The sequence below is a fragment of the Arachis ipaensis genome, chromosome B09, assembly GCF_000816755.2.
Source record: "Arachis ipaensis cultivar K30076 chromosome B09, Araip1.1, whole genome shotgun sequence".
Classification (NCBI taxonomy): domain Eukaryota; kingdom Viridiplantae; phylum Streptophyta; class Magnoliopsida; order Fabales; family Fabaceae; genus Arachis; species Arachis ipaensis.
Window position 1 is genome coordinate 115,235,463 of NC_029793.2, and position 24,849 is coordinate 115,260,311.

At 35.9% G+C, this 24,849-nt stretch overlaps 3 protein-coding genes and 1 long non-coding RNA gene across 4 annotated transcripts in view; all 4 read left to right on the top strand.

Moving 5' to 3' along the window:
* On the top strand, positions 1,815-9,718 carry LOC107615848. The gene is made up of 9 exons (XM_021111983.1): positions 1,815-3,121; positions 7,113-7,313; positions 7,415-7,587; positions 8,255-8,289; positions 8,449-8,467; positions 8,539-8,631; positions 8,720-8,821; positions 8,911-9,234; positions 9,424-9,718. Exons 2-9 carry the CDS (start codon positions 7,115-7,117, stop codon positions 9,469-9,471), a joined length of 993 nt encoding a protein of 330 aa, XP_020967642.1. The 5' UTR covers positions 1,815-3,121; positions 7,113-7,114; the 3' UTR covers positions 9,472-9,718.
* LOC110266917 lies at positions 3,240-4,742 on the top strand. The gene has a single exon (XM_021111982.1). The coding sequence runs from the start codon at positions 3,240-3,242 to the stop codon at positions 4,740-4,742; it is 1,503 nt and encodes a 500-aa protein (XP_020967641.1).
* LOC110267222 lies at positions 5,494-6,173 on the top strand. The gene is made up of 3 exons (XM_021112403.1): positions 5,494-5,603; positions 5,673-5,987; positions 6,068-6,173. The coding sequence occupies exons 1-3, from the start codon at positions 5,521-5,523 to the stop codon at positions 6,093-6,095; spliced, it is 426 nt and encodes a 141-aa protein (XP_020968062.1). The 5' UTR covers positions 5,494-5,520; the 3' UTR covers positions 6,096-6,173.
* Positions 11,890-24,849, top strand: part of LOC110266487 — a 23,752-nt gene continuing 10,792 nt past the window's right edge. The window contains exon 1 of the long non-coding RNA XR_002353892.1: positions 11,890-12,403. This is a non-coding gene — a long non-coding RNA (uncharacterized LOC110266487). The remainder of the gene's footprint in view (positions 12,404-24,849) is intronic.

Below are 24,849 nucleotides of genomic sequence, written 5' to 3' on the forward strand. Positions count from 1 at the left end.
AATTTGTTCCTCTAAGTTGCTCTTCCGCTTCAGTTCCTTGGCTCTCAATTGTTCTTCTTCTTCTTTTGCAACTTCTTCCTCCTTTTCATGTTCATCTATCTTCATTGTTTCACCAACTTCTATATTAGAAACATCCTCTGCCAACTTGATAGGCTTGGGTTCAACTTCCTCAAGCGCTGTACCACTCCTCAGGGTGATTGCATTGATGCTACCTTTTGGGTTTGGGAGAGGTTGAAAAGGAAGGGTAGATGAGCTAGAAGCTTGGTTGGTGTTGTTGGTAGGAGGTAGGACTAACTTTGATAGAAACTCGGCTATATTGGATAATTGGGCATTCATGTTACCGAATTGGACCCTACTGTTTTCTTCATTTTTCTCTACCATAGCTCTCAGTCTCTCTTGCTCTTGGTAGAGTGCACGGTTAGAATCATCAACTTGGTTGGTGGAGGAGGAAGAAGGTTGGTTGGATTGTTTTCTTTGGTGAATGGTTGTTTTGGTTTTGGTGAGGTGTTTGGTGGCTATTGTTGTAGTATTGGTTGGCTTGGTGGTTGTTGTTGTGGTATTGGGAGGAAGATTGATTGTTGTTGTGGTAATGAGAAGATGAGTGGTACACGGAATCGTAATCGCACACTTTTCACACAACTCCGTGTAGCTGACCAGCAAGTGCACTGGGTCGTCCAAGTAATACCTTACATGAGTAAGGGTCGATCCCACGGAGATTGTCGGCTTGAAGCAAGCTATGGTCATCCTTGTAAATCTCAATCAGGCAGATTCAAATGGTTATGGGATTTTGATAATTAAAATATAATTAAAACAGAAAATAAGATAGAAATACTTATGTGATTCATTGGTAGGATTTCAGATAAGCGTATGGAGATGCTTATTGCTTCTGAACCTCTGCTTTCCTATTGCTTTCATCCAATCATGCGTACTCCTTTCCATGGCAAGCTGTATGTTGGGGGATCACCGTTGTCAATGACTGTTAAAAAAAATGAAATGAACATGTGTTATGAGATTTGCCTACAGCCTGATAGCTTCTCTAGTTTATCCCTTCTCTATTTTTGTAAATTTAAAAAAAAAAAAAGAAAAAATAGGCAATTTAAACAAAATTATCCTTTAAGATAATAATTTATACTACCATCAACAGTTAAAAACTTGATAAATGACAAAGATAAGAGATTCATGTCCATGGATGAAACATCATTACTTCTGTTTTTTGTTGATGTCACATGCATCTGCTACTGTCTTCAGCTGAAACCAAAAAAGGTCTTAGGGAAGATTTCAGGATTTAAACTAATTGACAACTAAAACAACCCAAGAGAAGGAATTGGACATAAGTGTCATCTAAAGAATAAGTTAACCTGATTTTTTTATTATTACTTTACATGCTCTTCTTTGATTAGAAACAGAACACATGCACACAAATTTAGAGGTCCAAAAGGCTTGATTCATTATACAGTTATTTGTTAGTTTTGTGCCTCTTTATATATACATATGTGAATTATTTAGCTTTTACAAACTTTTATAAACTAAAATAGTTCATGAATACTCAAATAAGATGGATGAAATTAGTTCTTTACATAAACTTAAAATAGCTAATTTCCTATCCACTACTTCTCTTCCATGTTCTCTGTTCTGCACATTTTTTATTGACATTTTACTATATGCTTCAATAGATCATATGATGCAGAGACTCTATGCAGAGAACAATAAGCATTAGTCTATTGAAGCATAGACCATTCAACTTTATATAGCGAATATGACTAAAACAATTAGTTTATGCTAACTGTGAAGTTTAATAGAGACATACTCATCAAAGTTGGTTGGTGATGGGGATTACCCTGTTGTTTTTTTTATAAACTGTTTTAATTAGTAATTTTATCAAGTGTTTTTAAAGTATATATTAGTTAAATTATTTTTTATTTATTATTATATTTGTTAGGGAAAAATTAAAGATTTAGCTAGAGAATACTAGAAATAAAAGAGAAATAGTATTTTTTATTTTTAAGATTGATTCACTTATTATTTTATTAGTATTAAATTGAAGATGAGTGGTACTTAATTGAGAAACAAAGATATCAAGGGCATTTCTCGGAAGAAAGAAGTAGATCAGGAATTCAATAGTTGAAGCATGCTTTGGGCTATTTTGTGCAATAGATTTGTGTCTATTTAAAAGTCACACGTAGTGTTATCATTGACATTTTTGTAGACTTTTACATTAGGACTTTTCATGAATGAGAGCTCAATGAGTAAAATTACTTCTTATACGGTTGAATAAGGACTTCAGACTAGTTTTGAATATAATTAGTACTTAATTAAAGGTAAATCCGAATGAGTACCTAACTTCTAAACATGACAGATAGCCTGGTAATGGATCGTAAAAATTAGTCAACTTGCATAAAAACTCTAGATCATAAATTAATTTACATAATCATTCATTAGTGTGTTCTCCGTGGTATGCGATTATTTAGTTTTACTTGCCGTAAACAACATCGGACGTGCGTTTATTCTGATCATATTTTCATGCATTTGCTATAGAGATATTTATTTTGTTGTTTAGATGGTCTTGAAGTTAAATTGTCTAGTTTTGAGTGCATAGCTAGCTAACTAATTATGAACTTTTTTTTTGGAATTGAAAGAATGGAGAATGTACAATAAATAGTGATGAGGCATTAACAGTTAAGACTTAAGAGTAGTACCATCTCTCTCTTACTTTCTTTGTGAAACTGCAAATGCAACTGCATCTGAAACTACTGCGTTTTATGTCTGAAATTGGTGCTGTGTACAAGAATATTTATTCCAACCCGTAGGTGCGGTAAATGCATGCAATGACATCCAAATTTTATTATTTTACGAGAGGGGGAGGGGGCAGGGGAAAACTATGATTTGAGCTGGTTTTTGGAATTGTATTTTTGATGTGCGTTTGGGAGGATAACAATCCAACCTCTTGTGGGTTTTGCCAACCTACATAGCTACTATCTTTCATCCATGTTAATTCATTTTTCTGATTCTATTTCTAATTCTTATTTTATTATTTTTCTTTCGCAGTGAAGGCTGTTTTGTTTGGAAGTAACATACCTACCTATTCCATTTTACTTATTTGCTGATTCTTTTTGAAAAACAAGTAAGTAACATCTCTTTTCCTATGGTTGGTAGATTAGTATTTTTAAAAAATATATATTTACATAGTTGTTACTAAATAGTGCACATGGCTTTAAACCAGAACAAATTACTTTAAAGCTATGGAAGTTCTGGATAAATCGTGGATTAAGAGACCACGAAATTCTCTTGAGTATGCACAAGGTGTCTCAAGATTTATTGAGTTTGCTTTTGCACATCATTCTGCCGATGGAACAATCATATATCCATGTAATGCATGTGCTTTTAAGAAGTGGCTAACAAGGGACGAGGTGTATGATCATTTGATTTGTACACAATTCCCAATAGGATATACATTTTGGTTTCATCATGGAGAGCGCTCGATAGGAGAAACTAGCAACGTCTCAAGTAGTATTTTTTCGGATGTACAACAAAATTCTATGGCCGACGAGCAGAATCCTATGGTCGAAAGTGATTCAATTCGAAACTTGATTAGTGAAGGTCTAGGAGTTGGTGGGAACATCAGAAATGGAACATCCATAATAGCAAATGAAGTCCTTGATGGTGGTGCTCAAAGATTGATGCCTAGTGAATCTCATGAAACTCTTGAAGCGAAAGGGTTTAGCGAGCTACTTAAGGATGGAGAAGAGCCGTTATATGAAGGGTGTACAAGATACTCGAAGTTATCTTTTCTATTGAAGTTGTTCCATATCAAATCCCTCTGTGGTATGACCGGCAAGTCTATGAAGATGATTTTAGAACTATTGAGTGACGCATTCAAATACGCGAGGATTCCAAGTTCTTTTTATGAGGAAAAAAAGATCATTTCTAAACTCAGTTTGGATTGCACGAAGATACATGCTTGCCCAAACAATTGTATGTTGTATTGGGGCGAAGATGAGAACATGGAGACATGTAAGGTCTGTAATAGGTCTAGATGGAAGACATATAAGAAAAAAGGTCCAGCTGAGGCATCAAGTATTATTGGTAACAAAAAGAAGAAGCATCCGACAAAAGTTCTTCGTTACTTTCCTTTAAAATCTCGATTGAAAAGATTGTTCTACTCGTCAAAGACTGCTGCTGATATGCGATGGCATGCTACAGCTGAGAATAAGGATAACTCAATGAGACATCCAAGAGACTCTGAGGCCTGGAAAAGGTTTGATTTGGAGCACTCCAATTTTACATCCGAACCACGAAATGTGCGTCTTACATTAGCTACCGATGGCTTCAATCCACATGCAACTTTAAGTGCAAATCATAGTATTTGGCCTGTCATTCTCATTTCGTATAATACTCCTCCATGGACGTGTATGAAATCGACATCATTCATAATTTCAATGATCATTCCTGGCAAGAAAATGCCAGGAAATAACATAGATGTTTATTTGCAACGTCTAATAAAAGAGTTAAAGGAGTTATGGGTTGAGGGTTGCGATGCATATGATGCTTTAACACAAGAAGTGTTTAAGTTGCACGCAGCTTTATTGTGGACAATTAGTGACTTTCCTGGGTTAGGGACTCTTTCTGGGTGGAATACATACACAGGACTTGCTTGCCCATCTTGCAATTTCGATAACATCCCTCATCGTCTCAATCACAGCAAAAATTATTATTTTATGGGTCATCGTCGCTTTCTGGATTAGAGACACAAGTTTAGATTAAACACCCTGCAATTTAATGGAAGACAAGAAACAAGGCTTCCACCAAGAACATTATTTGGCAGTGAAATACTTTCACAAGTTGAGAATATTAATGTCACCTTTAGCCGAAGAGAAGAAATACGAAGAAGTGGTAAAAGATTATGCACTGGTGGAAATGTTGAAGGAGGTGATACTCAACAATGGAAAAAGAAGAGTATTTTTTGAGTTGCCATATTGGAAGTCTAATTCGCTGCGTCACAATCTCGATATGATACATATTGAGAAAAATGTATATGACAATGTACTATATACTTTGTTAAATGATAGTTCGAAGGCAAAAGATCACATAAATGCTCAAAGAGACCTTCAAGAAATGGGTATCAAGCTTGATCTGTGGCCAAGGGAAAATGGAAAGTGTCCACCAGCTATTTATACTCTGAACAATTTGGGTAAGAAGAGATTCTTGACAACTTTGAAAAACGTCACTGTTCCTGATGGTTATGCAAGCAACATATCAAGGTGCATTGACCTAGAGTCTCTTAAGTTGAGTGGGATGCTAAAAAGTCATTATTGTCATATACTTATGGAGCAATTATTACCGTTAGCCATGCAAACAGGTCTGCCTGATGAGGTCTCTGCAGTGCTTATTGAGATGTGTTCATTCTTTAGGCAATTATGTGATAAATCGTTAAGTGCCCCCTGTTTGGAAAAGTTGCAAGATCAAATTGTCCTCACATTATGCCATATGGAAATATTATTCCCTCCTTCATTCTTCACAGTTATGGTTCACTTGATGGTGCACCTTGTAGAAGAAGCTAAACTTGGAGGCCCTGTCCATTATAGATGGATGTACCCTATTGAGAGGTAAAATTATTAGCTTAGATCGTTATTTATAACTTTGTTGGATAGTATTTAATCTTCATTCCTGGATAGGTATTTAGGACACTTGAAGTCATATGTACGTAACAAAGCACAACCAGAAGGATCCATAGCGCAAGGATACTTAATGGAAAAAATTCTTACATTTTGCTCCAGATATTTAGAGAACATTGAGACTAGATGGAATCGACCTCGCAGAGTTGATGATGAACCAACCCATGAAGAATCAAATCCTTGGTTAGATACTTTGTTTCCTAAAGTAGGTAAACCACTTGGTGTTTCCTCATATTTCACTTTAACAGCCACCGAGAAGTTACAAGCTCATAGACATGTGTTAACTAATTGCTCCATAGTTGACAACTATCTCCAGTGAGTATTTCAGCATGTTCTAATTCATATAAGTAAGATTTTTTTAATGACCTTTAATCCTAATATTAAGACATCTATAGGGAGTTTAGAAATATTGTACAAAAGTAATTAAGAAGTCGTACAAGAAATACATCAGAGATAGACAAGAAAGTTCATAGAGAGTTTGCAAGTTGGTTCTCTACCCGTGTGAGTCAAATTCTTTCTCTTTAAAGTTATTTTTAAGTCAATTTCCATCATATGAAGTTGATAAAAAATTCGTCATGCTTTCTTAGATTGTTTGAAATCTTGATAAAATTGAAGAATCTAAGAGAATGGTATTTTTTAGTCTTGCCAAAGGGTCGATTGACCAAGCAAGAAGATTTTCTGCATATAATGTCAATGATACAAGTTTAGGACTGTAGAACGTGAAAAATGTTTAAAAACTCAAAACAGTGGTATTTTTGGGACATTTGGAACAAGAAGCTACTCCCGCAATAGTGATCCCAACATAAGGTTTGGAGCAGTTCCTTATTATGGAAAGTTAGTTGACATCATTGAACTTAATTATGATGGTATATTCTTTGTAACCTTGTTTAAATGTGAATGGGCTAATACCACAAACCCAATGGCCATGAAAGTAGACAAGTTAGGTTTTACCTCTATCAACTTTAGTAGATTGATACATACCGGTGAACATGAGGATGATGAGCCATATATTAAGGCTAACAAAGCTCAAATGATTTATTATGTTGAGGATGAGAAAGAAAAAGGTTGGAGCATACCAATTCAAGTAAATCCAAGAGACTTATATGATATGGGCAATGAGGATGAAGGCATAATTTATGACAATGTGGGTTATCCATTACAAGATTTGGGACAATTTTTTCCAGATAACATTTCACATGTACCATTAGCAAGATCAATTATAGACGAAGAAAGTTTAGAATAATGTAAGTCTTTAATTGCAAGTCATAGAGTGTTATGTATTGTTTTCTTTCATAATTTTATGTTTTATTACATATACTTGATAGTTTGATGTAGTAGTTTTTTGTTTCGTTGGTTGTTAGTTGATTAAATTAAGTACTATTATTTCAGTTTCATTATATTATTGGTATATTAATCTTAATATCTCTTGATACGTTGTAGAAATGACTAAGAGAAAGACTGTTTCTTCACGTGAGAATACATCTACTCATGAGTTTAATGATTCACCACCCGTTGATCAAAATGAGTCCTCTGAATCCATAGAGCCTGCACCTACTTTATCTACTGGTTCAGAAGTTCCACATGTTCAGTTAGATGTACAAGGAAAAAAGTCCAATAAGTACTGGACAGTTGATTTGGAAGGTATGTTATTAAATTTAGTTCAATTATAGTACTGTATATTTAAATTTCTACAAGGAATGAAGTATAATAATGTATAGTATACGACTTGAATAATTTGATAGATGCAAATGGAATGATTAAGGAAGGTCACTTAAGGTTGAAAGATGTGTGGGTGCTGTCTCGTGAGACTAGAATTATTGTGCATTGGAATGAGTATGGCCAACCGATTGGTGAATCTGGTGGACTTTTAGGCTTGTTTTTGGGAGCTGTTGCTGGAAATTTCAGTCTTTATCATGTATTTCTTTTCTTTTTCTAATTAGTAAAATAGTATTTTAATATATAGATATTTAAACAAGTTTAATTATTCTGTGTACAATTAAAAAGAACCCCTTAAGTTTGATTGACATTGGTGCACTCTAACAGGAGCAAATAAGATATGGAAATCATAAAATTATGTAGAAGATAAAAAGTAAAAAGAGTTTTTTTTTTGTTTATGCATAATGTTAGACTTTAGTGCATCCAACGAGGTGTTCTAATATTTATATTTAAACCGGTATCTTTTATTTGGACTAACATTTAAAATTTTGGAAAAACAAGAACTAAAATTAAAAACTGAAAATAAAACTGCAAATCAAAGAAGCGCTAATTTTTTTTTTGAGTTGTCTTATAGAAATATTACATAGCTCACACTAATAAATATGTATTGTACAGGGGTGATTGATATTTGGTCTATATTTCTCAGCATTCCTTGGTGCCATAATTATTTTCTTATGCTGCATGCCTCTTATGGCCATATTATGCTATTATTTTAGTTGTAAATTACATTTTGTGCATAGCATGACTCTGTGAACATTTTTGTGAATTATGTTCTAATTTTAGTTATTAATAGGTTTAAATAATTTTACATGTAAGACTATGTTACAATTATTCAGGTTAATTATTTTTATGTTTATACTATGTAGAGATTCTTTAAAGTTGATGATGGACAGCAAAAAAAGTACATACTACAAAATCTTGGAAGGAAGTGAAAAGATGATAGATGCAAATTGTTTAATGACAATTATAATTGAAATCTTACTAGAGAGCAAAATATAGCAGCGTTACCAAAAGGATTTGGAGTCAGCTTGGAGCAATGAGCAACTTTTATTGATTATAGATTAAAGTCCAAAACTCAGGTAATTGTATGAGCACACATTCTATATTTCATTTTATATTGACAAGTTACTAATTGAATTTGTATGTGTAGAAAATGTGTGAGAAAAATGCAAGTAATCGAGAAAAACAAACAATTCCTCATACACTCGGATCCAAGACGATTGCTAGGAAGAAACACGAGTTGGTTTGTGATTGAGTCCTTATTAGGATAATAATATGTTATTTAATTTTTATATGCGTTGAAATTGAATTTTCATTTATTGAATTGATAGAAAACTGCAAACAAGAGAGTTTTTACTAAAGCTGAAATGTATCCAATTAGTCATAAGAAGAAGGATGGATCTTTTATTAATGATGAGGCTAGAGAGAAAAGTGTAAGTACTTTCACTTTATTTTGGCTTTGTTTGTTAATGATAATGGAGATTATTCTAATGATAATGCATTTCTCAAATTCTTATCATAGGAACAATTAACTTTGCTTCAAGCTAATGAGAGTTCTACTGATGATGCATATGTCAAGTTATTTAGAAAAGAACACCCGGGTCGTGTTAGAGGTGTAGGATTTGGTGTTTGTCCATCCCAAGTCATGAAATCTTCTAATAGTTTCCGAGGGGTATCTTCTTTATGTAATCATGACTTTGATATGGCTAAAGTTCGCTCTATGGAAGTAGAATTACAAGAGAATAAAGTAACAATTTCTTTATTACAAGCCCAGGTGACATATTTCATTAATCATTGTATGGGTGGAAAAGTGCCACATGACTTTCCTACAGCTACGAATAATGAGGTAAGTCTTATATATAGGTTTTTTTTTCCTAAATCTTTCATTGTGCATGATTTAGTAAAATAATGATTTAGTTATTGTTGTTCATTTTCTTAATTTGTGTAGATGCCTTATGCCTTTTTATGTTAGACTTAAATTATTCAATGGTCTTTCTTTTTATTCTAACATATTTTTATTTATTTTCAATCCTAGGTTGCAGACTCTCCAATAGAGACAAGGCCACCTTCTACTATTCCATGAAGCAGTTGTAGAATTTTATGATTGAAGTGACTCAAGACTTTTATTATCAAAGTAGCTCTTTATTTTAAGCTTTTAGCTTAGTTAAATATTAGTAGCGAAATTCTTTTCTAATTCAATTTTAGGATTGCGTTATTTGAATTTAATTTGATATGTAAATATAGGTGTTAAACACTGATTGTGTTGGATTTATGATTATATAAGACTTATTAAATACATATTATATTTTGAAATGCAATGTTCATATTATTTTGGCGCATAATGGCGGTTTTAAACCGCCGCGATTCACCGAGTGACTCTGGCGGCGATTATTCCAGCGGTTCTTCAAAACCGCCGCTGATGCTATGCCGATGGTTGACTTGACCGCATTTTGCTCACCGCCGGGAGCTAATTCTAGCGGTGGTTATAACCGCCGCAACCTCCCAAAATAACCGCTGCCGCTGTGCTGTTTTGTTGTAATGTATGAGGAACCAAGCTCATTAAGTCTACCTCTATGCTCGAAGTATGTACAACTTCTACTTCAACGCTTAAGGTACGTCAAATGGTTTGACCAATCTCAACTCATAAGTCCTAATCCAACTATTAATTAGCTTAGTAGTTGATTAGTGTCAATGGGTATCAATTTGACCACTAGGGTTCTCAAATTTCCAAATCAATTAGACCCAATGACTCAAGTTAACCCAATCCCCTTAGCCTAGGCCAAGAATAAGGAAAACTACTCCATAATCAAAGGAAATATTTCATCAAATACATGGTATGCATTAACAAAAGACATATTCAAATTGCAAACTAATTGGAAATTACAAATACCCACTAACAATTATTAATAGAAAACAACTAGAATAACACTATCAATCATGGAAGATATTAATGTACTAATAGAAATTCAAGATCCACAAAGTTCATAAAATGAGAAGAAAAGAGAAATAACAAGAGAATTCAAATTCAACACTAGATCTAAACAAAATTATAACTAGAGAACTCAAATTAAGTAATTGAAGCTAAAATCAACAAAATCCAATTTAGAAATTCAACAAAGGGAAATCAAAACAAACTAGATCTAGAGAGAAGTAAGAGTTTCTCTCTCTAGAATACAAGAACCCAAAAACTCGCTAAAACTATGTGTCTTGTGTAAAATGATTGATTCCCCCTTTTCCCCTTTGTTTCTTGGGTCTTTTCCATGCAGAATCAGCTTGGATTTGGGCCTGGAGTCTCCTAGAAATCGCCAGCCACAATTGCATTAATGAAGTTACGTGCTGAGCGTCACGCGTGCGCGTCATCTGAATTCTGCAAGCCACGCATACGCGTCAGGCATGCGTACGCGTCGGTTGGATTTTGCCAAACCACGCGAATGCGCCAGCTCTTGCGTGCCAGTTTCAGCCACATGCATCCACGCGTGCGCATCGGCCGCGCGTGCGCGTCGCTTCCAGTTTTCCAAAGCTCCAATCGTCATGTTCCTTCCACTTGTTCATGCTTCCTTTCCATCTTCTAGGCCATTCCTACCCTATAAACTCTGAAATCACTTAACAAACGTATCACGGCATCGAATGGTAATAGATGAGGATTAAAATATAACATTTTTAAGGTTAAATAAGCATGTTTTAAACCATGAAGCAAAATTAGGAAGGAAACACAAAACCATGCATTTTATATGAATAAGTATGAAAAACATTGACAAAACCCCCCAAATTCTACACAAGATAAACCACAAAATGGGAATTTATCAGGGGTTCTTAACCTTTTTTCATTTATATCTGTTTCATTTTGTGAAAAACTAAAGTAGACAACTAACTGAGACTTGGGCTAGATGCTTTACTGTGAATTCTTATCCAGATATGTATTACAGGTTTACACACAATAGACAATACTAGTAATAGTTGAGCAAGGATTCTCCATGTTCATTTTTTTGATTCGATTCGGTTTTATTCCTTTCACCTTGGTTTGTTATGGAAATGTAAATTTTTTTTCTTTCCAGAAATGATTGATTTTCTGTTTTTTTGGTTGTTCAGTTACGGTTAATGAAATTGAGGCGCTGTATGAGTTCTTCAAGAAGATGAATAGCTCAATTATTGATGATGAACTTATTCACAAGGTACTTGCAATAATTTCTGCATTGTCTGGATCTATTTTTTAAGTTTGTTCATGAGAATTTTCTGTTTTTGGAAATTCATTTTTAACTACTTGTCTGCTCGATATTTTATTCATTAAACAAGTGCACTATTCTAATTTATTCTTTTTAGCAAAATCCTTTAAGGACATGAATGCAATTTTTCCCTCTTTTATAAATTTAAGGACTACTGTGCATGATGTTTACAATTTAAAACACAAAAATGAAGGTTATTTTAATCCATTGATGTCAAGAATTAGTTTGAAATTTTACACCTTTGTATCAAGTTTTTGCCAGTTACATTTAACACGGTAGAAAATCTTATAGGTTCTTTATAAGTGCTTTTTAAGCCCGCCGTACCTTGGCCTTAGTGGGATGCTCAAAGTAAATTTTTGTGTTTTGATATGAAAAATAATATAATTCTTGTGAATTCAGCACTAATAAGTACAATAACTGAAATTCAAGGACTAAATTTTATTTATAGAATAACTTCAACATATAATTTGCTAATTTACTCAATAAAACATGTATCTATATTTAAACATGAAGTTGTATTGATTGTGTGTATAGTATGGTAAGCTTCAATGAAAATATTTGACAATAGAAACTTTGTATGGCATGCCTTTTTGCTGCCAATATTGTGCATTGTTTGGTAGTTTCTTAGTTTTTGTTGAAATATCTTTGTTGACTATTATACTTTTTCTTTCAACAATGTTGAATTTGTGGTTAGATTGCTTCGAGTAATACTTCTCTTTTTGTTATTTGAGGGAAGAGCTGCAATTGGCACTATTGAAGACCCCATTTGGTGAGAATCTTTTTCTTGATAAGGTAATTCATCTCTAATGTCGTTTTCATTTCTCTTTACCTCTCCCAATCCCCCTTTCTCTTAAATATGGTTTCTTGCTCTTAATCTTATCCCTATTTGTTGTATTAAAAGGAAGGAAAATTTAAGTTGCACGGAAAACATCTTTCATTAGCTACTTTGTATCTAAGAAAAACTCTTTGAAACATGTCTTTTCTTTTCTTTTCTGAGTTTTTATATTTGACTTGTCTAATCTGGGCCCTTTTGATTTATGACCTTTCCTAGGTGTGTGATCTCTTCAAATTCCATTCTTATTTATAGAAAGTTGACTGACATTGGGATTTTTGCTAGTAAAGAATTTTATAAAAATAGTCGCGTTGTAGATATAGTTTCTAAACCAACAGAAATCCTTTCGTACAAATATTTTGGTTGTCACAAGTAACAAACCCCTTAAAAATTGATAACCGAAGTATTTAAACCTCGGGTCGTCTTCTCAAGGAACTACAGGGAAGTATATTCTTATTATTGGTTATGAAGATTGTAGATTGGGGTTTTGAAGATGAGGAACAAGTAATTTAAATGGCAAGTGAAATAAATAAATAACTGTAAAATAAACTTTTGGCAAGGTATGGGAAATCGGAAGTCCTATCCTAGTTATCCTTATCAATGATGATGAAGATTGAATCTTAATTTCACTTAGTTAGCCTTTACTTAAAGCAAAGAAAGGTCAAGTGACTAATTAGTTTGATCTTCAAATCCTAGTTAATCCCTAAGGAAAGATTGGGATTATTGAAGTTCAATTCAATTAGCAAAGATAACAATTATCAATCATGTTGAGTTTGATAACTCCTGACTTACTGATTTCTTAACCAAGACCAAAAGGGAAAAAGTAAATCTACTTGAATAAAAATGTCTTCAGATTGGAAGCAACAGTAATATAAATAAAAGAAAGCAATCATAAACTGAAATACCTCAAATAACATTAATTCAAAGAATAATCTGTAACATAGAAGAATTCATAAATTAAATTGAGAAAATAAGTAAAAAGGAATATTGAACCTGATAAAAAGAGATAATCCTGAAAGCAAAAGAAATCCTAATTCTAAATCCTAAAAGAGAGAGGAGAGAACCTCTCCCTAAAAACTACATCTAATTCATGAAAAGTAACTAATTGGAGATTCTCCCTTGAATGGATGCATTCCCCCACTTCATAACCTCTGATCTATGCCTTTTGAACTTGGATTTGGGCCGAAAAGGGCTTCAGAAATCGCTGGGAGCGTTTTCTGTAATTTTTAGTGCGTGGCCTCTGTCACGCGTCCGCGTGGGTCACGCGGTCGCATCATCTGGAGTTTTCCTTATCACGCGGTCACTTCAGTCATGCGTCCGCGTCAATCACGCGGTCGCGTCACTGCCATTTCGCGCTGGCATACGACCGCGTCGTCCATGCGATCGCGTAGCTGCCAGTTTCTTCAAAAACTCCGTTTTATGCTTTCTTTCCATTTTTGTATGTTTCCTTTCCATCCTTTAAGTCATTCCTGCCTTAGAAGATCTGAAACTACTCAACACACGAATCACGGCATCGAATGGAAATAAAGGGTAATTAAAATAATTACTTTTAAAGCATAGGAAACATGTTTTTCACATACATCACATAATAAGGAAGGGAAAGTAAAACCATGCAATTAACATGAATAAGTGAGTGAAGGATTGAATAAATCACTTAAATTAGGCACAAAATATATCATAAAATATGGGTTTATCAACCTCCCCACACTTAAACAATAGCATGTCTTCATGCTAAATCCAAGATAAAGAGTAAGGTAAGGTTGAAGTGGTGGAATCTCATGCAATGCAATCTATTCTAAATGCAACTACCTAAATGAATCATGCAATTCTAAATTTTATTCACTTGTATATAAAGCTTACATGTAGTTAAATTAATTTACATTCTCAAGGAATCATATATGTATAGCCAAACCTTAGATAATGATAAAGCACTTTTACAATTGAGATGGGAAAGAAAAATATTTTACAAACTTGCAAGACAATTAGCAATTTAAGCAGAGATATATGTTGATGAGCTATTGAACCCTCACTGGGTTTTGTGTTTACTCTCTAGTCACTCAGTGTTTATTGGGTTAATCACTCTATTCTTCTTTTTATCCTTACTTTCCATAACTATGTTCTTCATCTAACCAATCAACAATTATAGAATATAGGCATACAAAAATCATGAGGTCTTTAATTAAGGTTGTAATGGGGTCAAGGTAAAGTTAAGGGTATATGTATAAGGCTAAGTGAGCTAATAAGTGAATCCTTGATTAGTCTAAGATCTCACCTAACATACATACTTTGTAAAGCAAGAATTTCTTTACCTATTCACCCAAATTTTCTCACTTTTGATGTTACATGCTCATGCATTAGTTTTAATTTTGTCCCATGTGCATTGCTTTATTTTGCATTTGGGGAATTTTTTTGTATCCCCTTTATTCAAATAAATTTTTTTTTAATGCACATGGTAATTCAATTATTTTGATTTCACATGAGCATGCTTCCCAAAATTTTTATTTTGAATTATTTTATTCTTTTTAACTTTCTACCCTTTGTTTTTATCATCCATGTTCCCAATAGGTTTTCCACACTTAAACAATACACACTTTCTATCTTAAGCTAACCCAGGATTCAACATGGGATTTTTATTTTGTTTTTCTGCTTAAGGCTAGTATTGTGGTTTATAGAATAAGAGGGGATTTAAAGGCTCAAGGGGGCTAACAAGGGTGATGTAAAAGGCAGGTTAATTTGGGATAAGTGAGCTAGAATCAAACAATGGCCTCAATCACTTTCTTGGTATGTATCTATATTCTATAATCGGACATATAGATTAAAACAAAGTAAAGAACACCAGAATAAAAAAAAGAAGGGCAGAACACACAGGAATAAAAATTATGGTTTGAATGTAACCATACAATTAAGCTCAAAACTCACAGGCTGTGTATTCTCCAACTCAAAAATCATAGATCAGTTATATATGTCATGCAAGTAAAAATTAAGAGTTCCCATTATTCTCAATGTAAATCTTAAGGTGGCTTTAAAGTTTTAGTGTTTCTCCTTGATGAAATGTTGTTAACTAACTAACATGTAATGCTATATACAAGGTGTGTGGATTGTTTTTATTATGTTAAAGTCTCTAGTTTACTTCCTTTTTATATTTTCAATTTAAACTAAGTTATCTTATGCTAAAAAGGGTAAACTATACTAATTAATCCACATTTTCTATAACTAATAAGTTAGAATTGCAACTAAACTAAATGGCTAAAATATGAACTAAAGTGCAACATGCAGAAATATAGTAAAAATACATGAAAATAGCAATGTATAAATACTAAGAAAATAAAAGATAAAAAGAAAAATACAGAAAAGTAGCAAAATAAAGTAAAAGAGTTTGTAGTGGTTCACCAAAAAAAAATACGCCAGAGATGGCGACCTCCCCACACTTAAAATGAAGCATCGTCCATGATGCTCACTCAAGCAGGGTGTGAAGGGGTGTCATCACTGGAAGGATGGACATCCGGAGTCTCTGTGGTGGTGGTCTGAGGATCTGCCTGCTGCAAAGGAGGTGCTGACTGAATAGGGATCTCTGGGTCTGCAGCCTGAATCTGAGGCGGGGCCTCCTGCTGTGATGCAGCCTGCTCCGTGCCTGCCTGTGCAGCCTCTCTCTGTGGATGGATCTCCGCCTCGTGATCATCCGCCTCCTCCTCAGATGGCTCTGATGGCGTGTCGGGCTCGGAGGGGATGTCACCGCCAGATCGTATCGTCAGCTTTAGGTGCTCATAGCGTCGCTTGCTGCGACGCTCAGATCTCTCATATCGGTGCTGGTTGCGGTGCTCCATCTGGTCTAGCTGATGAAACAGGCGGTGTACTAGGTGATAAATCGGCTCTGAGGCAGGTGGAGGTGCAGTGGTGGTAGCAGGGGTAGCTGGGGTAGCTGTAGAGGAAGAGAGGCCAGCAGACGGTATGGCTGTCTCACCAGGAGCTATGAGGAATGGAGGTCTGTAGCCCAAAGCCAGAAAGTTCCTGCTGTGAGGGATAATCTTCTTGCATTCTGCAGCAGGTGGCCTCTCATCAGCATCCTCCCAAGGCACGTCAGCTTGACGGCCTAGCTGTGTAATCAGATATGGAAAGGGGAGAGTGCCTCGGACGTAGACCCTGGCCATGTAGTACCGGATGAAGCGTGGTAGGTACAGGTCCTTACCCTCCATCACACACCATAGGAGGGTGATCATAGCGGCAGGTAGCTCCGTCTCATGGGTACTCGGCATAACAAAGTTGCTCAAGATCTGATGCCATAGCCGAGCCTCATCATTTAAGTAAATCCGCTTGATTCCCTTAGGCATGGTGGTGTTCTAACCCATGACCCATGGAACAGTCGGGTCAAGGGCTATCCTTGCCTTGATGGCATCCCAGTCAAACTTCATGAAGCGCATGTCCTCCTCAGCCTTTTGATAACCATCTGGCTGATCAGATTTAGGCAGAAGCTTCAGAATATCCTCAATGGCCTCTTCAGTGACCAGTATCTGCTTCCCTCTTAGGTTCACTGCATCTAGGGAAGTTTTGAAGTAATTGCAGTAAAACTCTCTTACCCAAGATGCATTGACCTCAGTCAGGTTTCTCTCCAGGAAGAACCAGCCTCTTTGTTTGATCTGATCAGAGGTGTATTGCTGGAGTTCTTCTGGAATTTTCAGAGTCCGCTCCAGGTACAGGTTCCTGGAGGTTGGAAACACCGGATACTTTAACTCGCAGTATTTGTTTGCAAACTTGATGGGATCAGTAGCAGGGAGTAGCTGGTCAGCCTTCTCCTGCGGGGTGAAGTGTTTCTCCCTCCAGGAATCATCATGCATGATTTCCAGGTGGACATAGAGGATTCACCTCTTTTTCGTTTGCCAGTTGTTGCCTTTCCTTTTTCTTTTCTTTGGGTGTCAAACATCCTGAAAAACAGAAATCAAGGATATAATAAAAACAGGAAAACAAGTAGGCAAATAACAAAAGAAGCACATAATGGCAAAGGAGCAGTAGAATGATGAAAATGAGTTAAGTAAATGTGTATTAAGGATTGTATAGGAGTTAAAAGTCCGAGAAGAAAAATTCACAGTCCAAAATGTATTAGAATTCATGTTAATTAGGAAAAATTATCATCATGCCTTGGTCAGAAGGTTAAAGAGAATAGTGAAAAACCAGAAGAGATGTTTTGAAAAGAAAGTAGGTTAGGAATGAAAAAGAGGTAAGGAAGTTTGAAATCAGTGAGGTAGGAAAAAGAAAGTCAGAGTAAGTGGCATGATGATTGATGAGCGGATAATTTATACGCTTTTTGGCATTGTTTTTAGTATGTTTTTAGTATGATTTAGTTAGTTTTTATTATATTTTTATTAGTTTTTAAATAAAAATCACATTTCTGGAATTTACTATGAGTTTGTGTGTTTTTCTATAATTTCAGGTATTTTCTGGCTGAAATTGAGGGAGCTGAGCAAAAATCTGATTTAGGCTGAAAAAGGACTGCAGATGCTGTTGGATTCTGACCTCCCTGCACTCGAAATGAATTTTCTAGAGCTACAGAAGTCCAAATGGAGCGCTCTCAATTGCGTTGGAAAGTAGACATCCAGAGCTTTCCAGAAATATATAATAGTCTATACTTTGCTCAAGAATCGATGACGTAAACTGGCGTTCAACGCCAGTTCCATGTTGCAGTCTGGCGTCAAACGCCAGAAACAGGTTACAAATTGGAGTTGAATGCCAGAAACAGGTTACAACCTAGCGTTCAACTCCAGAAACAGCCTAGGCACGTGAGAAGCTTAAGTCTCAGCCCCAGCACACACCAAGTGGGCCCCAGAAGTGGATTTCTGCACCAATTATCTTAGTTTATTCATTTTCTGTAAACCTAGGTTACTAGTTTAGTATTTAAACAACTTTTAGAGATTTATTTTACACCTCATGATATTTTAGATCTGAATTATATACTCTTTGACGGCATGAGTCTCTAAACTCCATTGTTGGGGGTGAGGAGCTCTGCAGCGTCTCGATGAATTAATGCAATTATTTCTGTTTTCCATTCAAACACGCTTGTTCCTATCTAAGATGTTCATTCGCGCTTCACTATGAAGAAGGTGATGATCCGTGACACTCATCACCTTCCTCAATCCATGAACGTGTACCTGACAACCACCTCCGTTCTACTTCAGATTGAATGAACATCTCTTGGATTCCTTAATCAGAATCTTCGTGGTATAAGCTAGAATCCATTGGCAGAATTCATGAGAATCCGGAAAGTCTAAACCTTGTCTGTGGTATTCCGAATAGGATTCAGGGATCGAATGACTGTGACGAGCTTCAAACTCACAAGGGCTGGGCGTAGTGACAGACGCAAAAGGATCAATGGATCCTATTCCAGCATGAGTGGGAACCGACAGATGATTAGCCGTGCGGTGACAGCGCACCTGGAGCTTTTTCACTGAGAGGACGGATGGTAGCCATTGACAACGGTGATCCACCAACACACAGCTTGCCATAGGAGGAACCTTGCGTGCGTGAAGAAGAAGACAGGGAGAAAGCAGAGATTCAGAAGACAAAGCATCTCCAAAACTCCAACATATTCTCCATTACTGCAGAACAAGTATTTAATCCATGTTCTTTTACTTTTCGCAATTCAAACTGATAAATATAATTGACCTCCTGACTAAGATTTACAAGATAACAATAGATTGCTTCAAACCAACAATCTCCGTGGGATTCGACCCTTACTCACGTAAGGTATTACTTGGACGACCCAGTGCACTTGCTGGTTAGTGGTACGAGTTGTGAAAAGTGTGATTCACAATTCGTGCACCAAGTTTTTGGCGCTGTTGCTGGGGATTGTTCGAGTTTGAACAACTGACGGTTCATCTTGTTGCTTAGATTAGGAAAATTTTGTCTTTTGGGTCAAAGTCTTTTATTATTGTTCTTGTTAAAATTTTAGAATCCTTATTTCCTTTTTCTTAATTATTTTCAAAAATTTTTAAAAACCAATAACTTCATGATTTAGTCTTCTGTTTGAGTTTAGTTTCATATTTTAAATTTGGTGTCAATTGCATGTTTTTATTTTCTTTTAAATTTTCGAATTAGTGTTCATTGTTCTTTCTTAATCTTCAAGTTGTTCTTGTCTATTTTCCTTGTTTGATCTTTAGTTTTTCTTGTTCTCTGTCTTTTCTTGTTTTTCTTGTGCTTTTTCAAAATATCAGTTTTCAAAAAAAAACATTATACCTTGTTAAAACACTTTAAATTTATAGATCAATTGGCTAGAGCGTTGTGCTTATGTTCTTGGTAATTGGCTATATCCTTTTTAAAACTTTTTTTCAAAAATAATTTTTCTTTGATTAAATCTTGTGTCAAGTTTTAAGTTTGGTGTTTTCTTGTTAGTTCTTATTTAATTTTCGAAAATTAGTTTTTGGTTTTCTAAAAATTTTAAGTTTGGTGTTCTTTTTTTTATGTTCTTGAGTCTTTTGAGTCTTTGACTTTTTGTTCTTCGTGTTCTTGTGAATCTTCAAGGTGTTCTTGAGTCTTTCTTGTGTTTTGATCTTAAAATTTTTAAGTTTGGTGTTCCTTGGTGTTTTTCCTCCAAATTTTCGAAAATAAGGAGCATTAGATCTAAAAATTTTAAGTTTTGTGTCTTTTTATTGTTTTTCTCTTTCTTCATTGAATTCAAAAATATCTTTTTCCTTTATTTTAATTGATTTTTCGAATTTTCCTTTTAAAAATTCAGATTTTATTTTAAAATTTTTTATTTTATCTTATCTTAGTTTTAAAATTTCAAAATTCAAATTTTTTTCAAAAAAAAAAATCATATCTTTTTCAAAATCTCAACTTATCTTATTTCAAATTTCAAATTTCAACTTCCAAAATTCAAAATTCAAATTTCAAAATTCAAATTTCAAAATTCAAATTTCAAAACTTTTTAATTTAAATTCCTTATCTTCTCTTACCTAGCTTATCTTATCTTTTCTAATCTCAAATCTTAAAATCAAATCTTTTTCATATCTTTTATTTTATTTTATTTTATTTTATTTTCTCACAAGTATCTTTAATTTTAAGACATATCTTTTTCAAAACTTCCTAACCAATTTCTCTCTCTTCATTTTTTTTCTTTCGAAAATCTTCACCCACATCTTTTTCAAATCTTTTTTATTAATTAATTTAGTTTTCAATTTTCTTTTATTTATATTTTCGAAATTATAGTCAATTTTTCAATTATTTTATTTTATTTTATTTTAATTTCGATTTTCAAAAAAAAATTATTTGCAATTCGCATCATCTCCCTTTCTCCATCATGGACCTAAGTGGAAATGAACAGTCCAGAAGGACTCTGGGGTCATATGCTAACCCCACTACTGCTGCGTATGGGAGTAGCATCTATATACCTCCCATCAAAGCATGCAATTTTGAGATCACTCAGCTGGTGGATCTATACACATGAGAAAGACAATTGAAGAGGCTCAAGAGCTCATTGATACAGTTGCCAGAAATTAGCATCTGTACCTAAGCAGTGAATCTTCCATGAAAGAAGAGGCTAAAATAGTAACTGCTGAACTCAGTCCTGCGGAACAACTTACTGAATTTAATTAGCAATTAGATTTTCTAACAAAACAGCTGGCCGAATTCAAGGAAATATTACAAGATACAAGAAGGGCTAATATAAATATGGAAGTACAGTTGAGGCAAACAGAACAGTAGTTATCAAAATAAATAACAGAAGAATGCCAAGCAGTTCAATTAAGAAGTGGAAAAACATTAAATACCTCACTTCAAGGCAGCAGGAAGCCAAAAAATGAACAAACTGCTATTCACGATCCCTCTGAGGGTAGTAAGAGCCCAGAGAAGAATAACTCTGGCGTTTAAACGCCAGAAACAAGCAATGATTTGGCGTCAAACGCCCAACAGAAGCTCAGTTCTGGCGTTCAAATGCCAGGAACAGGTAAGGAGTTGGCGTCCAACGCCACTCCAGCTTCTGACTCTGGCAATTAAATGCCAGTGAGGGATCAGACACACACAAGTGCTGATAACAACTCCTCTAAAAAGGCCTCTCCAACCACCTCTGTAGGAAGTAAACTTTCAGGAACTAAGGTTGAGGAATACAAAGCCAAGATGCCTTCTCCTCAAAAACTCCATAAAGAGGAGTAGGATAAGCAATTTGCTCGCTTTGCAGACTATCTTCGGACTCTTGAAATAAAGATTCCGTTTGCAGAGGCACTTGAGCAAATACCTTCTTATGCGAAGTTCATGAAAGAGATCTTGAGTCATAAGAAGGATTGGAGAGAAACTGAAAGAGTTCTCCTCACTGAAGAATGTAGTGCAGTCATCCAGAAAAGCTTAAGGATTCCGGGAGCTTTCTGATACCATGCACACTAGAGGGTAATTGCACCAAGACAGCTTTATGTGATCTTGGAGCAAGCATCAATCTAATACCTGCATCCACTATCAGAAAGCTTGGTTTAACTGAAGAAGTCAAACCAACCCGGATATGTCTCCAACTTGCTGATGGCTCCATTAAATACCCATCAGGCGTGATTGAAGACATGATTGTCAGGGTTGGGCCATTCGCCTTTCCCACTGACTTTGTGGTGCTGGAAATGGAAGAGCACAAGAGTGCTACTCTCATTCTAGGAAGACCTTTCCTAGCAACTGGACGAACTCTCATTGATGTCCAAAAGGGGGAAGTAACCCTGAGGGTCAATGAGGATGAGTTCAAGTTAAATGCTGTCAAAGCCATGCAGCATCCAGACACACCCAAAGATTGCATGAAAGTTGATCTTATTGACTCTTTGGTAGAGGAGATCAACATGGCTGAGAGTCTCGAATTAGAGCTGGAAGACATCTTTAAAGATGTTCAGCCTGATTTGGAGGATTTAGAAGAATTGAAAGAACTTCTGAAACTTCCTCAGGAAGAGGAAACACCTCCTAAACCTGAGCTCAAGCCATTACCACCATCCCTGAAATATGCATTTCTGGGAGAAGGTGACACTTTTCCAGTGATCATAAGCTTTGCTTTAAATCCACTGGAAGAGGAAGCACTAATTCAAGTGCTAAGGACACACAAGACAGCTCTTGGGTGGTCCATAAATGACCTTAAGGGCATAAGCCCAGCTAGATGCATGCACAAAATCCTATTGGAGGATGATGCTAAGCCAGTGGTTCAACCACAGAGGCGGCTAAATCCAGCCATGAAGGAAGTGGTGCAGAAGGAGGTCACCAAGTTACTAGAGGCTGGGATTATTTATCATATTTCTGATAGCCCCTGGGTGAGCCCTGTTCAAGTTGTCCCCAAAAAGGGAGGTATGACAGTGGTTCATAATGAAAAGAATGAACTGGTTCCTACAAGAATGGTTACAGGGTGGCGCATGTGTATTGACTACAGAAGGCTCAATACAACCACCAGAAATGATCATTTTCCTTTACCATTCATAGACCAGATGCTAGAGAGACTAGCAGGTCATGAATACTACTGCTTTTTGGATGGCTATTCAGGTTATAACCAAATTGCAGTAGACCCTCAGGACCAAGAGAAAACAGCATTCACATGTCCTTCTAGAGTGTTTGCTTACAGAAGAATGCCTTTTGGTCTGTGTAATGCACCTGCAACCTTTCAGAGGTGCATGCTCTCTATCTTCTCTGATATGGTAGAGAAATTCCTGGAAGTCTTCATGGATGACTTTTCAGTATTTGGAGACTCATTCAGCTCCTGCCTTGACCATTTAGCACTTGTTCTGAAAAGATGCCAAGAGACCAACCTAGTTTTAAACTGGGAAAAATGTCACTTTATGGTGACTGAAGGAATTGTCCTTGGGCATAAAAGTTCAAACAAGGGGATAGAGGTGGATCAAGCTAAAATGGAAGTAATTGAAAAATTACCACCACCTGCTAATGTTAAGGCAATCAGAAGCTTTCTGGGGCATGTAGGATTCTACAGGAAGTTTATAAAAGATTTTTCAAAAATTGCAAAACCCCTGAGCAATCTTCTAGCTGCTGACATGCCATTTGTGTTTGACACAGAGTGTCTGAAAGCGTTTGAGACTCTGAAAGCTAAGCTGGTCACAGCACCAGTTATTTCTGCACCAGACTGGACATTACCATTTGAACTAATGTGTGATGCCAGTGAACATGCCATTGGTGCAGTACTGGGACAGAGGAATAACAAGCTTCTACATGTCATTTATTATGCTAGCCATGTTTTAAATGATGCCCAGAAAAATTACACAACAACAGAAAAAGAATTTCTTGCAGTGGTTTATGCCATTGACAAGTTTAGATCATACTTAGTAGGATCAAAAGTGATTGTGTACACTGACCATGCTGCTCTTAAATATCTACTCACAAAGCAGGATTCAAAGCCCAGGCTCATAAGATGGATGTTGCTTCTGCAAGAGTTTGATATAGAAATAAGAGACAGAAAAGGGATAGAGAACCAAGTGGCTGATCATTTGTCCCAGATAGAACCAGTAGAAGGGGCGTCCTTTCCCTCTATTGAGATCTCTGAAACCTTTCTGGATGAGCATTTGTTTGCCATTCAGGAAACACCATGGTTTGCAGACATTGCAAACTATAAAGCTGCAAGGTTCATACCCAAAGAGTGCAGCAGGCAACAAAAGAAAAAATTAATCACTGATACAAAGTACTACTTGTGGGATGAACCATATCTCTTTAAGAGTTGTGCAGACGGAATAATCTGTAGGTGTGTGCCTAGAGAAAAAGCACAGAAGATCCTATGGCATTGTCATGGATCACAATATGGAGGACATTTCGGAGGTGAGCGAACAGCTACAAAAGTCCTCCAATGTGGCTTCTACTGGCCCACTCTCTATAAAGACTCCCGAGAGTTTGTGCGTAACTGTGACAGCTACCAGAGAGCTGGTAATCTGCCTCACAGTTACGCCATGCCTCAGCAAGGGATATTGGAGATTGAGTTGTTTGATGTATGGGGTATTGACTTCATGGGGCCTTTCCCACTATCATACTCAAACACTTATATTCTGGTGGCAGTCGACTATGTATCCAAATGGGTAGAGGCCATTGCCACACCCACTAATGATACTAAGACAGTGCTGAAGTTCCTCCAGAAACATATCTTCAGCAGGTTTGGTGTCCCTAGAGCACTAATTAGTGATAGGGGCACTCACTTCTGCAACAAACAGCTTTACTCTGCTATGGTTCGGTATGGAATTAGCCACAAGGTGGAAACTCCATATCATCCACAGACAAATGGGCAAGCTGAAGTCTCTAATAGAGAATTAAAAAGAATCCTGGAATGGACTGTAAGTACCCGTAGAAAGGATTGGGCAAGAAGCTTGGACAATGCTCTGTGGGCTTACAGAATAGCATTCAAGACTCCTATAGGGACCTCTCCATACCAGCTTGTGTATGGTAAGGCCTGTCATCTGCCTGTGGAACTGGA